The following is a 14,694-nucleotide window of genomic DNA, read 5'->3' as shown; positions in this document are numbered from 1 at the left end:
CCCGATTGGTCCCGCCGTACGAGATCCTACATGTCCAAAACCCAATTGGAAACCCCTCAGAGGCATCCGTGCCGCGGAGTGTCCTGTGCGTCCTGCCAAACCGATGGCGCGGACCAGATGACACCTTGCAGTGCTAGTCGAACCTGACACCTCATCTGCAGCTTCAAGCACAATCATGATTGGAGGGGAAAAAAAGTTTAATCTATAAGAGTTGGAACCTATCACATAAGAAACTACGGAAGAAGTTTCCTGTCCCTATAGCCTGTCCTGTGGATATCCCTCACTGAAGGTAATTTCGATATTTGGGACATGTGGGCACAAGCAGATCATCCTGCAATTGTGGTAATGGCTGATATCTATCAAGTTGATGGATCATGGAGGCGCTCGTTCGGAAATGCGGAATGTCAATTATTGATCTTCAGCACGCCGTTAGAATGACAGCTCACGGACGTTCTATTTCGAGTGGAAAGTACGAAACTGCATGTATATCTCTCTGCTCGAAACCAGCCAGCTCAATCAGACATTCCCCTCTCTCAACTTCAAAGAATAGCATCCTCAGCAGGTACGACCTCAAAATGGGAATGGATAAAGGCACAAAGGCTATTGCCGTCATGTGGGTGATGACCCTACTGTCATTCATATTCGTGCCTCTGCGCCTGTACACGAGAATCTTTATCATCAAGGCACTCGGGATGGACGATCATGTGTACAACCTTGCCTGGGTACGATTATACCATTATCTTGCACAAGTTTCGTGGATTGACTGATGCCAGGTCTTCTTGCTGCTATACACCGTGTTTCTCACCATTTCAACTCAGCATGGATTCGGGCAGCCCATCAAGACCTTGGTCTTGGACGAGGCGGTGCACGCGATATACATGGAATTGGTTGGGCAAACGTTCGCCGTCCTGGGAATGGCCATCGCCAAGCTGTCTCTTGGTATTTTCCTCCTCCGCATTGTGGTCAAGACTTGGCATCGACTCTCGATTTGGATATCCATGGTCAGCCTGGCTTTAGTCTCGGTCCTGACGGCCGTGATTCTCTGGACCCAGCGAGTGCCGTCTAGGTCCCTTTATGACCCACGCGTCCCTGGGCGGACTGTCGTCGAAATTTATCCCTTTTCAATATTGCTTGGCTGTAAGCGTTTGATTTGTCGCGGAGAGTACCCAGACTTAAGCTGACCGATCTAGCATGGTGTGCCGCGGTGGACTTTTACTTTGCCATCCTGCCTTGGATCTTCATCTGGAAACTGAACATGAAGCAGAAGGAGAAGTTAATCATCGCCTTTAGTTTGAGTCTGGGCTTTATGTTTGTTGCTACTCTCTTCCATGTCTCACAGGAGATGCTGACTGTCCCAGCGCCTGTATCTGCGGTGTGGTCAGAACGGTTGATTTGAGCGGAATCTCAAGTTCCAATTACACCGGTCAGTAGCCTGTGCTCGTACCACCTCCAGGGTTTATTAAACTGACATACTTGGCACATCCCAGAGGACACAGTTGATCTGATCATCTGGTCAGCCGTCGAGCTCGCAGTGACACTCATCTGCGTCGGCATCCCCACCATTCGCCCCCTATACCGTCATATCGTCCACGGGTCGCGGATCAAAGAATCCAACGAGGGTTATAAGAAGCATAACGAGAGCGGCGAGGTCCACATGAAGCCCCTGGGAAGAAAGCCTCGGAAGGGTGATCTTGACACCACGACGTCGACAGTTTTGGGAGATACTGGGTTTGATATACCTCGTGGCGAGAACTCCTCGTATGTTCAACATGTGAAGGATACAGACGAAGAGAGGCTGGTGGGTTCTCCCAGAGGGCCGCATGTCCACTCCATCCAAGTGCATGAGGAGGTGACTGTTGAAAGGAGCTCAATGATGTCAGCCTAAAGGTTGTAGGTATAGTAAAAGAAGAGAAAGGAGCAAAAGTAGCTAGGGTGTAGGTGTTTAGGGCGCTGCTGTACTGTTCTAGGAACTGAGTTGTTTGGGCCAGGATTGGCTGAATTATTGATGTTATGGAGAGTGGGGAAGCTGACTGTATTAGTCAAATATATATCCGAGAAGACCAACTTAGGTACTGTCTGCTGCTTTATGGGTGAATATTCAATTCCCGGTTTATATATATATGCTGGTGACAATCTATCCACCGCATGCACCAAGCCCACTGTTTTTTAACCTGCTATGCTACCTTAATACTCTTTACCAAAATTCGAGCAGGTTTCGATTTAGATAGGTAACAGGTGACTGGGTGAAAAAACATACAACAGCTGGGATTTGCTGGCGGTCATCCACCCAACTACTAACTGGCCAGCGTGTGGCTTGAACATGGTCAACATCCAAGTAAGTGCCCTGCCTAGTGACGGGGGGCGATGCTGCTTAAATGAGCTGGTGATTAGTGTGAGTGCACTTTCGGGAGGCGGTGATATCTAGAGAATACATTACCTGTCTGGAGCATACATCACCTCTAGTGGGCCTTATTTCCTCGTTTAAGACAGTCCCTGCCTTTATAGCCAATTCAGGAAGTGCATGGCTTCCTGGACACTGTCGACAGCACGAAGCGTTGCAGAGCAGGTGTAGGCGGTCACAGAGCCGCTCGTAGTTATACAACTCAGTGAGTACATCTAAATGGTTTGCAGAGTAAACACAGGACTCTCAGTGCAGTTTAAATATGCGTCTGAGGTGTATGAGAAAGACCCAGAGACTGTCACTGCCTAGGCAGCGCTATATCCCAAGGGGAAGGATAGATACGGAAAGAGACAGCAAAGCTCTAACTGGAAATTATGAGCTTAAAACTGCTGATCAGTTCATTGCCGAAGAGGACGCCATCTACGCTACTGATGTCAACCCTGATGTTTCTGAGATGACTGACCATCCAGTGACCACCCCTTGTGGGATAGAGTATTAGCTTAACAAACCCAACGACTTGCACCTAGGTACAAGGGTTCTAGGTCTCTCTTACTATGGTCACTCACCAGCTTAAGGGTCTGGGAGTCTAAATCTGGACAGCTTTAGCAGAGGATGTGTCAAAGCATTTGGAAAGAGTAAGAATATGCTGAACCGTAACCATATCGAAAGCCATCATCTACTTTGATTCTGCTCTCAGAGTTAGAAATTCTCTACAAACAAGCGAGACAAATGTAAATCGACTGTCTATCTGACAGGACTTGGGAACTAAAATTCACGACTGTCCACAATTTCCATACCGTCATCAACACATCACGGGTGGCAGGGTGCTCCAAATTTGATGGAATCTCTTGGAAGCACCCCTCTGTACGCGTACAGAATCTATGGGATCAACCGGTACAGGGTATCGTAGATCAAGGTGCTAACTGCCCGTTTGCCGATAATGGTCCGTACTTCCGCTGAGTCATGAATTCAAACCTCTATGATTGGCTTAGCCACAATGAATGCTTTTACTGGCAAAAAGTGATAAATGCATATCTCCACAATCAGACCCGGTACCCGACCCGATAGCCGGTCCTGCACCTTGTCGGCCTTCTAAGGGTCATGGTCACGTCGCCCCTGAGTAGTGGCCGAGTTTACAAACTCGGCATGCGATCCATGCTGCGATGGCCGGAACGTTCCCGGGATCCAGCGCACACTCAAAGCAATGTGGCCTTATAAAGGCATAGCACCGCGCTCACGATGAGAGAGAGTCATACCCTCGTCCAGCCGCAATGGGGGAGCATCCAACTTCGTCTTCGCCTCAAGGGGGCTTTTGGAAAGAGATGCGTAAAGGCTTCTTGGCTGCCATTGGCATGAGCTTTCTTCTGCTGCAACTTCTATTCCTCGGGAATATGTCATATCTCTATGCGACTCAGTACCAAGATACAAGCCGCATCCACAATCTCAACCTCTTGTATGTCGATTACGACGGCGGACTTATTGGTCAGTCAGTCCTTGATGCCTATGGAATGTTACAGAGTCCCCGCTTTCCCACTCTGGACCAGTTGCCTGCATCGGACTATCCTGATCCTACCGATGTCAGAAAAGCCGTCTGCAAGGGCAACTACTGGGGCGCGGTGTACTCGAGTCCAAATGCGTCGAGAAACCTATCATTGGCTCTAGCGAGTGGAACAGACATTGGGAACACGCTCACCTATGTCTGGAATGGAGCCAGATACCCAGCCTTTGCACAGAGCGCAGTCTACTCCAATATCCTCACTCTGGTGGGAGCAGCAAGGTCGGCATACTATGCCAGCAACGCGTCGAACATTGTAGCATCAGCTCCACTATCGACCAACGCCGCCAGTCTTCAGGCCTTCCTCAACCCCATCCAAGCCACGGAGATCAACATCAAGACGACCGAGCAGGGACCACGCGTCTTGTATAACACCGTCTCTATAGTGATGCCGATCATCCAGCAGTTCTTCTTCATGATGGCGCTGAACGGAATCTCGGCTAAATTTCATGTCCTGACAAAGCTCAGCCCGCTTAGCAACGGTCTGCTGCGCATGTGCGTGTCACTCGCTTATACCTTCGTCGCGTCCCTGTGTCAGACTGGATACACCTGGGCCTTTCGGGAACACTGGGATGTGAACAGCAACCAGTTCGTGCTATGCTGGATGGCGATATGGCTGTATATGCACATTAACTTTCTCCTTGTGGATGTCACCACCGCGTTTGTCCCTATGGAGTTTCTCCCGTTCTGTATCCTGACGTGGGCGATTATCAACGTCGCCAGCACCATCAGTCCGTTCGAGTTGAACCCAGGCTTCTTTCACTGGGGGTACGCGCTTCCATCGCACGAGCTGTACCAGGTCCTCGTGCAGATCTGGAGTGATGGTTGCGAGAACCAGCTGTATCATGCGCTGCCTATTATGTTCTCATGGTGGGTTGTCGGGTTAGTGGCTGTGGTCTTTGCGAATCGTCACCGGTGTGAAATGGCGGTGAAGGCGACGGTGGCTGAGCAGTAATTGGTGAACTGGGAGAGAAAGGAGACGAAACAGGACGATGCCATTTCTTGTGACTGGCAAGCGATTCTCAGTTCACAATCGAAAGCGGTTGTAGAGACTCGCTTGCCACAACTGTCTGCTCGGCCTTCAGAGACATTGAATAGCAAAAGGTACGCGAAGGATTGATCTATATGCCTGCTGATGAGTACGAGTCAAGTTCCCATGTCGATTGCTTCTGCCACTGTACCTTTCATACGGGTGTTGATGATCATCGTTGTCCCACTCGTCCTTGGGATAACGGTAACAGCTTCCTCTCTGTGTACATCTACGTGATCGAAAGGCACGCAATTTGGAGGAGAATATTGGCTATGTGAAGACCTGGGTTTAGTTAACTAAAGAACATCCTGGTATCGTACCGGCTATAGCTGGCAGACTTCCCTCTCTTTCACCACAGGTCTTCGATTAAAAGATTAGCCTCCTTTCATTACTATCCTGATTCCTCTGGCTATCATCCAAGGCTGCTGGCTTGAAAGTCTATACAACTGTTGCTAGTTGTTTCTCTTATTTGCCAGCCTTACACCCTACCTCTCTACAGTTTCACTGTAGTAACCAGCTGTCGACCTTGAAACACTCCAGCGACCGCTGGAGACATTTTACGGAGGAACCAGTAATAGTGAGTTTGGTTCAACATCCTTTAGACCATCGATTTGTACCTCGAAAAAGTCTATAGGATCGATGGATCCCCACATAGCTTTTAAGTAGCTTGGTTACGTTAAGTAGCCGATCCAATCCACCAGGTTCATATATACAAAGTGGATCTAGCCGGAGCATTAGTTTCATTTGTCGTTCTCTTTTCTATACATAATTGAGAGACAAAACTTGACAGGCAATGGCCTTTGAGATGGGGTTATTCTACGGGATATATCCATTCCATGCATCTGATTCGATCCGAAATCAGGGATGATTGTATGCGTTCAACTTGTCTAACATGGGGATTTGATCTCCTTTTTGTTTTTATTGCTCAACAGATAGACACATGCATAGGGTAGCATTAACATTCTTGTCAATCTTCCAGATCAAGGGAAGCCGCCTCTTCTGGACTGAAGGGCGTGAAATTCTCACTGGCCGAGGACTTTTCAACCAATAACGAATTGACAGCGGACATGGTGATGAGGTTGGATGAGCCGTCATGGCCTGCCTCGAAATTCCCCCAATTGCCATATTGATCATATATAGTGAACTGATTTGTAAACCAGCCACCACCGTCGGGGTATAATCTGCCCATGCCTTCAAGAGTGAAGCGGGTGAAACAGAGAGCGCCCTGTCGTTGATTGATTGTAATATCGGCTCGTGCGTTCTTGTTCCCTGCTTGCTTTGTTTGCTGCGAGCCCATCAGCCACAAGTAGTGCAGGTGGCTTTGTTCGGAATTAAAGGGATTTCCCTTATACCGCGAAACTCGCAAATAACATCGCTCAATCGGAGGATCGTTCGCCGGGTTAAAAAAATGGCCCCTGATTTGGACTTTTTGGAAGCGATGGACCTTGCTTGAAAAATAATAATTGTCCTGATCGAATAAGAAGTTCCCATTTATAGTCCTCCCATTTTTGGTATCCTCTCGGTCGAACTGGACATTGCTCATGTTGTAATGTACAGGGTTTATACCCGTAATGGTCACATGGGAATCGAGCCTGTTCGGCCCACCGCCGCCAGTATGATAGACGGTCCCATCGGGAGCCCGGATGCTTGCCCCGATGTTCTTGTGCTCGACTTTCGAGGTCGAAACCCACCAGGTTTTCTTTTGGAACGCTGCAGTTTGATTGGACCCGTCGGTTTGGGGAGACTCATTGCTCGCAGTTGACGGCAACACATGGTGGAATTCGTTTTCCTGGCCCGAATAAGTCCAAGGGGCCGACAGTTGCGTCGTAGGACTGAAATAGTCCACAAGCTTGATAGTATTAAGCTCTGCCGCGCTCAGCGTGTAGTTTTCAGTGGTGTTCGGCTTGAGTGCCTGGATCGACACGAATACAGGTACCTGCATTTGACCATTGGCGAAGAGGCTATCTCGGGTGTGATCGCCTGGGCTGGTCTCAACCCTCATATCGCTGATTTCCCACCGTACAGCCATGATGAGGTATGTTGAGATTGTAATCAATCGATAGGGGATATGAAATGAGAATGAATATATAACTTTTGAGAGGTATCTTGAGGGGATATATATATGTTTTGCTCGACTCCTCATTCAGCACGGGTCTCCCGACGATAACACCTTCTGAGATAGAACTGATGTGTTGGCATTGACAACTGAGGGGGCAACAGATCCTCTAGACGCTGCATGGCATATTGTCTCCACTGACAAATGTGCTACCTCGGGCGCTTCTGACAATGTATTATGCTGTAGCATGCAATATTGGCTTTGAGGTCTTCCTCTTCCAGCCCCGTCCATCGGCTCTGTAGATGAAATCTTACCCAATAGGAAATATGGCTCATACAGATATCCATGTATAATTGCCTTAAACGAAGTTTTCAGCTGGGAGCTTAGCATGAAGCTGCATATACCCATGTGAACAACTGACCAACCATTTTCATTCCGAACCCCCCATGGACTCCCAGCTGAATATCTTGATCTTTCCTGCAGGTTCCCCGCTACTGGAATGTAACCATGGCCTCTGGACACTAATAATGCCCAATAGAAAATAAGTATACAGATTAATCATATATAGATCTCAAATATAGTTTCAGCTGGAGCTGAGCTCCAAGATGCATCTACCTACTGACCAACCATATTGATTCGGAACCCCCGGCGAACTCCTGATCTTTCCTGCAGATTCCCCGCTATTGAAATGTAACGATAGCCTTCTGACAGGATATTGTACGTGTCAACTCGGAATATGACAGGACAAAGCAAGCGTGTGGTTGACGAACAATGTTTCTTGCCCAGTGGGAAATTTAAAAATGTGATGAGTATATAAGGCTATTTGGGTTGAGATATGGTTCCATCATCCTCATCCTCAGGCCCTTTGTTTTCCCCCACACCATTGAGAAATTGTTTCAAGGGAGAAAAAGAAAAGAAAAAAATGGCCAGTCAAACTTCGTTTTACTCTCAGGGCTTCAATTTTGAGAGCTTCCTCCAGAAAGGGGTGGACCCTCGCACTGGACAGTACTCATGCTCGGTCGACATCTATGAAGCACCGGCCCAGACGCGCAATTGCCCTGAATTCAAGCTCACGCTGAGCTATCATGCTCTCAACACCCAGGACGTCGGCCTCGGCACCGGCTGGTCCTTTAATCTCTCCTCGTATGAGCACCGGCAACGGAAGACGCTGATGCTCTCGACAGGGGAGAACTACCAGGTCACCGAGACACCCAGCGTTTTCCTTGTCAAAGAACAAAAACTCAAGAGCTTCCTGGCCAAGAAGACCGGCTCTGACTATGAGGTAGTCTACAAGTCAGGCCAGACAGAAATCCTGTCCAATGCGAACGACACTTATGATCGATCCGTCCCGATTGCGCTGTATGGCTCCAATGGTCGCTCCCTCAAGTTCATCTGGGGACGATCGGGTTCACAGCCCCGGCTCAGCAAGATCCAGGATGGTGGCGAGGATCTACTGGAGGTAGAGTACGAGACTGACACCTCCCGAGTGATGATCACACAGAACCCCGGCACCCCGGAAGCCAGCACCTTCACCCTCGTTCGAAGGCAGAACGAGTTGAGGGAACTCCACTTGCCAGTGAGCGGGACGCCACCTTGGGAGTTCAATTACGTGCCATTGGGTCAGTTCACCCGCCTCTCGCGGGTGAAAAGTCCCATAGGATTGATTGAAGAGATAAACTACAAACGGGACGGACATCGCATGCCAGCCCGGGCACCGTATGAGGTGATCCCTTATGTGACTTCGCATGTCGTGCGGCCAGGCCGTCAGCAGCCCCCGATAACAACGTCATATAGTTACTCTTCGAACAACTTTCTCGGGTACAATGGTGTCCGGGATTGGAGTGCTAACGGAGATAATCTGTATCAAACCGCCTCGGAATATCAGTATACCTCAACTGTGGAGGTCGAAGGCGGAATGAAAACGACGTACCAGTACAACAAATTCCATCTTCCCGTCGTGACTGTGCAGCAGCAGGGCACGAAAAAGACCACGCAGACCATTGAATACTATGCTTCTCCTCTTATAGCATTTGATAGGCAGCCTGCACAATATCAGCTGCCAAAAACCGTGACGATAGCCTATGCAGACAGCCAAAGTCGGGCGGAGAGGAGCGAACTTACTAGATATGTGTTTGATGAATGGGGGAATCCAACGCAAGAAGTCAAACCCGACGGCGTGAAGACTGATCGCACCTACTATCCCCCAGAAGGGGAAAAGTCCGGGACTGGGCAGGTGGTATGCCCGGCTGACCCCCATGACTTTTTTCAGCGCTACCTGAAGACTGAAACGCTGACACCGGCGACAACCGTGTATCCCACACCCACCCGGACTGAGCGCTTTGCATACCATGAGCTTCGCACAGCAACTGGTGCCCCGGCGAAGACGTTTGGCGCGGTCAAGGACCGCACCACTCACGCGGGGAACCAGTTACTGAGCAGCGCAGAGCTCTCATATGTCAACCAGCCGGGGTCGAGAGACCATGGGCGCATCCAACAGGAGACCACATGGATATCTCGGAATTATGCTACAGTACAGGATTCGGTCTATCAGTATCCAAGCAGCGTCGAATTCAAACGGACTCTGACCACTACCACCTTTGACGGCGTTATTGTAAGGGACGAGACAACTTTTTCTCTGTGCTCCGGATTACCCGTGCTTCAGAAAGATGATCACGGTGTGCAGGACCGCTTTCAGTATGATAAACTCGGCCGGATGCTCAAAGCCACGACAGCACTGGGCACCCGATATGAAGCAACGCGCCAGAATGAGTACTCCATCAATGAGGACGGAACCGGCTGGCTCTTGTCAATGACGGATGCCAAGGGCGTCCAATCGCGATATATTACCGACGGTCTGGAACGGGTATGCCGGGTGGAAAAGCAGGACGATGATGGCATCTGGGATGAGACGACGGGAAAGTATACCGGCACCTTCCGCCTGGCACAGGAGCGGAGCTATAACGCCCAGGGTCAGTGCAGCAAAACGGCCGAGATTGATTGGCTGATGACGAAGGGCACGCTGGTGGAACAACGTAGTACTCAGGAACTGGAGTACGATCACTGGGGACAGGTCTGGAAAACAACAGACAGCAGTGGCTTGATCACAGTCGTCCTCACAGATCCGATCAGCTTGACTCGGTCGGAAAAAGTCGAGGGTGAAGGACAAATAGTTACCCAGTTAAATGTTTCCCGCGCTCCAACCGAGACTAAGCTATTGCGAAAAGATGGAACAACCCAATACAGCAAGGTCGAGTACCGCTACGATGGCCTTGGTCGCCTGGTGGAGAAGGAAGATATTTTGGGTCGCAAGACGCTGTACGAATCCGATCCTTTTGACCGCGTCACGAAGACCACTTGGCCGGGGGGCCGGCTGGTCAATGTCGAGTATGCCAGCCAAAGCGCCGCCAAGTTACCTACCGCAGTCCAAGTCCAGGGCGTCACTCTGGCTGAGCAGTCCCTGGATGGGTTGGATCGTGTCACGGAGAGAACCGTCGGCGCGCGAACCACGAAGCAAATGTATCAGAGCAGCATTCCACAACCAGCACAAATTACAACGCAAAAGGGTCATGAATCCAACCTGACCTATGAGTCAGGCTTGAACCATGCACTCGCAGAAGTGACTGGCCCGGGCGTTGAAGATGCGTACGGTTATGACCCGCAGAGCGGGCTTCCAACGCGGCTCAAGTCATCGTACAGCACCCGGGACCTCCAGTATTCTCCATCAGGGCACCTGAGCAACGAAACGATCCAGATCGCCCAAGGCGCAGGCTTCTCTGCACAGTCGACCTACTCGATGGCTGGGAAGCTGCTCGGGTACACGGATGTGCACGGACAAGAATATCAGGCCGAGTATGATGCTGCTGGCCGAATGAAATCGATGAGCCTGGAGAAACTGAAAGAGGAGATACTGAAAGTCTCCTTGTCGTACGATAATTCAAGCCGTCTATCACGAACAGAAGTGCAGGACAAAGCACGCAATGTTAGCCTAGCCTCGAGTCTCTCCTATGATGACTTCGGCCGGGAGGTCGAGCGGACTGTTTTCCAAGGGACCAAAAAGCTCTATCAGCTAACCCAATCGTACGGGGAGACAGGGCTAGTAACTGCGCGTCACCTGGAAGACGGAGATGGCAATCTTTTACGAGATGAGGTCTTCGTGTACGATGTCCACAATCATCTTGTTGAGTACAATTGCGAGGGGAGCCAGCTGCCTTCGCTTGAGCAGGGCCGGCTTCGAAACCAACACTTCAGCTTCGACGAATATGACAATCTAGTGGAAGTGAAAACGCGCTTTGAGGATGGGAGAGAAAATATTTCGCGCTATTCGCACAACCCAACGGATCCAACCCAGCTCATCCGGATTACCAACACCCACCCAGATTTTCAGGCTCAAATCGACCTGCAGTATGATGCCAATGGCTGCCTGACCCGAGACGAGCAAGGTCGCACCCTAGAATACGACAGCGTGAACCGCTTGCAAGCAATCCGAGATGGAAGTGGTTCGGTCGTCAGCCAGTACCGCTACGACGCGTCTGGAAGGTTGATCTGTCAGATGATCCCCGAACAGCCAGACACCTATCTCTTCTACCGAGAGGACAAACTCATTGCCACGAAGGCAGGAGATCGCCAGGTGAGCTATATATCTGATGGCAATGAATACTGGGGGCAGGTCATCCAAGAGGGGGCAACCACCGCACAGACCCAACTGTGGGCTTCTGACGGCCATCAATCCGTTCTTACCTGGTTGGATGCCCACCAGCCTGGTCAGATTCACCATCAGCAGTATACGCCGCATGGCCACAGCGCCGCAGGGCCATCGCCTTCTATTGCCTTCAATGGACAGTGGCGTGATCCCGTGACCGGATGGTACCACTTAGGCAATGGGTACCGCGTGTACAACCCAGTCACGATGCGGTTCCTTACGCCAGACTCATGGAGCCCCTTTACCACGGGCGAGATCAACCCTTATGCTTACTGCTCCGGTGACCCAATCAACCGCGTTGACCCCAGTGGTCATTTCGGTTTTTTCAAGAAGCTCTTCCAGAAGTTCAGTTGGAAGAATCTTATCACCATGGTGGCCGGACTGGCAGTCAGTATCGGGGTAGGCATCCTCACAGGTGGTGCCAGTCTGGCGATCCAAATCGGGGTCGGAATCGCGGCGGGGGTTGTGGCGGGTGTTGCAGCGGGCGCCTTGGGCGATCTGGCAGATGGAAGGACGCCAACCTGGAAATCGGTGGCAGTCGATGCCTTTGGTGGACTGGTCGGCGGTGCCCTCGGGGCAGTTGGCGCGGGGGTCGTATCCGGCGCATTCAAGACCGCCATCCAAACCCAGCTGGGTAAAGTTGCATCCTACGCTCTGGTAAAAGAATCTTTCAAGACAGTGCTAAAGGGCGCCGTGAAAGATGCTGTCGTTGGGGTGATCATTGGCGAAGCGGCAGGCCATGTGATTCCCTACGAAAAGGCCCTATACCCATCCTCCAGGGCGAATGAGTCTCAATCTCAGAGCGATTCGAATGACCAATTACCGGATCAGTCCTCTGGGCCTAGGGACCTCAGCAGACCAGCTCCGGGGCAAGGCGAGGGTGCCTCGACCAACCTGCCAGGTTCGAGTTATGGAGTGAACTCGGGAGTGGGAGTCGGACAGTCTATTCCCGATCTGTTGAATCGGGAACTCACATGCACTTTCGGGCCCGTGGGCTTACCCCAGGGCAGGCCACAGTCCATGGGGAGTGGTGCTCTTGAGGCCCTCGAAAAGAGACGAAAGATGTATGTCTCTATGAGAAGCAGCATACGGAGACCACAAGGATCGACTGGGGGAAATCCTATGCCTGGCTCTGGAGCGTAGGAGTAAAAGGAGATGAGTACACAGTGGAGTTCCATTTATTCGAGTTAATGGCACACTTCACATTAACCTCCTGTACCTACATGGTGCAACTAAAAAGGTTGCTAGCTCAATCTATAAAGGCTAAACAAAAAAATTGCTCAGCTAGTCATGGAGAAGATTAAAATACTTCTAGTAATACTAATAATGTGAACAGAACCAAGCTGGATACAGGCTAACCACTGAGCAGTCCCATAATTTCTACCTGCCCCTCGCTAACCGCCACGTGGAAAGGGGTTTCCCCTTCAAGGTTGGTAGTAGTAACATCAGCTCCACAGTCAATGAGAGCCTTAGCGGCTTCAATCTCCCCTTCGTGAGCTGCCATGTGTAGTGGCGTTTCTCCGTGGTTGTTGCAAGCGTTGATATCAGCTCCGAACTCAATGAGCGCCTGAATAACTTGTCGAATCGCACCATGGCCAGCCGCACGATGTAGTGGGGTGTCTCCATCATAGCTTGTCGCATGCACGCTCGCTCCACATTTGATGAGAAGCTGCACCATTTCCATCTGGTGTGAGGGCTCCCAGGTCGCCTGGGCCGCACAATGTAATGGAGTAATTCCATCGCTGTTCACATGATGAGCTTTGGCACCATGCTCTATAAGCATACGAGCTACTTTGACGTTTCCTCGCCGACTAGAAGTGATTGCGAAAAGTAATAGTTCATTTAAAGAGCGTTCAGAAAATAAAGGCGTATACTTGCGCTGGCGGCTTGTAGGACCCCGAGATCTCGGATAGGCGCGAACTCTAGTATCAGGCCCTAAATCAAGGAAGAGCTGTACGATTTCAGGGCTCCCTCCTAGAACTGCGTCGTCTAATGGCGTTCTCCTCATTCCACCAGCAGCGATGAGCTTTGCTCCGTAGTCCAGAAGTAACTGAACAACACTCAAGTGCCTTTCACGAGCTGCTAAATGCAGCGGGGTATAGTAATCATCATTTCTTGTATTGACATTTTCTCCGGATTTGAGTAGTAATTGGACTATGCGATCATGTCCACCGGCAGATGCCAGCATTAACGGTGAGCTATCCTCCATGATTGGTTTTTGGGAGTAAGTATATGCGCCGGAAGCAAGAAGGAAACGCACAACATCTTCTCGGCCCGTGCTGGATGCGAAGGATAATGCTTTCCGCAAATAGACAGGCGGGCTGCAATCTAGGATCCTCTTGAGTGTTGTCGTTCGTCCCTTTCTAACTGCCCACTCCAGGACGCTCTTGCCGTCTTTGCCAACGTGGGTGAGTGCCAGGGTATATAGATGGTGAGTAAGGATTTGGTTCACTGATCTGGCCGTCTGCACGAATGAGTTTAGTGAAGAGATTGATAAATTCTCTCCGATTAAGAAGATAATTTCATTCGGTAACTTAAAGATTGGTGGATAATGCGAACTGCAGGTAACTGTTCCCATAGTTTCTTATTTATAGAGTGTCGCGGCAAGATGATAGATTTCTGGGCAGAATCAGACTGCTTGAACTATCAGGAATCAGTGTGTTTGATTTGACGCCTGCCTTGTGAGCTTGTTGATGGGCAACTTAGGTTTATTTTGTAAGAAGGATTCATTATGAAAAGAGTGGATAACAATTGGTAAAGGTTTTTCTTGTGAGAAAATACTGTCTAGATACCGGATCGAGACCGGTCTAACCCGGAATTAAAGGAAATGTTGAAATGCGGACATGGCTGACAGCTAAGCCCATCATCCAGAACTTCAGCCTCAAAACTGCATCTTCTTCCATATCGGTGTTCGCGGGATTATGGGTTTCTTCGTAATCCTATTGAAAACCAC

The 14,694-nt window shown here is 50.1% G+C and overlaps 5 protein-coding genes across 5 annotated transcripts; 3 read left to right on the top strand and 2 right to left on the bottom strand.

Annotated features, from left to right (window-relative positions):
* Positions 1-575: 575 nt before the first annotated feature.
* On the top strand, positions 576-1,885 carry Asppvi_008485 (uncharacterized protein; the record flags this gene model as incomplete). Its single annotated transcript, XM_043304354.1, has 5 exons — positions 576-722; positions 774-1,137; positions 1,191-1,308; positions 1,359-1,423; positions 1,488-1,885. 5 exons carry the CDS (start codon positions 576-578, stop codon positions 1,883-1,885), a joined length of 1,092 nt encoding a protein of 363 aa, XP_043160289.1.
* A 1,787-nt stretch (positions 1,886-3,672) lies between these two features.
* On the top strand, positions 3,673-4,911 carry Asppvi_008484 (SNG1 family protein; the record flags this gene model as incomplete). The annotated part of the gene is made up of 1 exon (XM_043304353.1): positions 3,673-4,911. One exon carries the CDS (start codon positions 3,673-3,675, stop codon positions 4,909-4,911), a length of 1,239 nt encoding a protein of 412 aa, XP_043160288.1.
* A 1,042-nt stretch (positions 4,912-5,953) lies between these two features.
* Positions 5,954-7,015, bottom strand: Asppvi_008483 (uncharacterized protein; the record flags this gene model as incomplete). Its single annotated transcript, XM_043304352.1, has 1 exon — positions 5,954-7,015. One exon carries the CDS (start codon positions 7,013-7,015, stop codon positions 5,954-5,956), a length of 1,062 nt encoding a protein of 353 aa, XP_043160287.1.
* A 949-nt stretch (positions 7,016-7,964) lies between these two features.
* On the top strand, positions 7,965-12,884 carry Asppvi_008482 (uncharacterized protein; the record flags this gene model as incomplete). The annotated part of the gene is made up of 1 exon (XM_043304351.1): positions 7,965-12,884. One exon carries the CDS (start codon positions 7,965-7,967, stop codon positions 12,882-12,884), a length of 4,920 nt encoding a protein of 1,639 aa, XP_043160286.1.
* A 211-nt stretch (positions 12,885-13,095) lies between these two features.
* Asppvi_008481 (ankyrin repeat domain-containing protein) lies at positions 13,096-13,950 on the bottom strand (the record flags this gene model as incomplete). The annotated part of the gene is made up of 1 exon (XM_043304350.1): positions 13,096-13,950. One exon carries the CDS (start codon positions 13,948-13,950, stop codon positions 13,096-13,098), a length of 855 nt encoding a protein of 284 aa, XP_043160285.1.
* Between the last annotated feature and the right edge of the window lie 744 nt (positions 13,951-14,694).

This window comes from Aspergillus pseudoviridinutans (genome assembly GCF_018340605.1).
Source record: "Aspergillus pseudoviridinutans IFM 55266 DNA, scaffold_6, whole genome shotgun sequence".
Classification (NCBI taxonomy): domain Eukaryota; kingdom Fungi; phylum Ascomycota; class Eurotiomycetes; order Eurotiales; family Aspergillaceae; genus Aspergillus; species Aspergillus pseudoviridinutans.
Note: the sequence above shows the minus strand (reverse complement) of the source record. Positions and strands in the feature narration are given on the sequence as shown.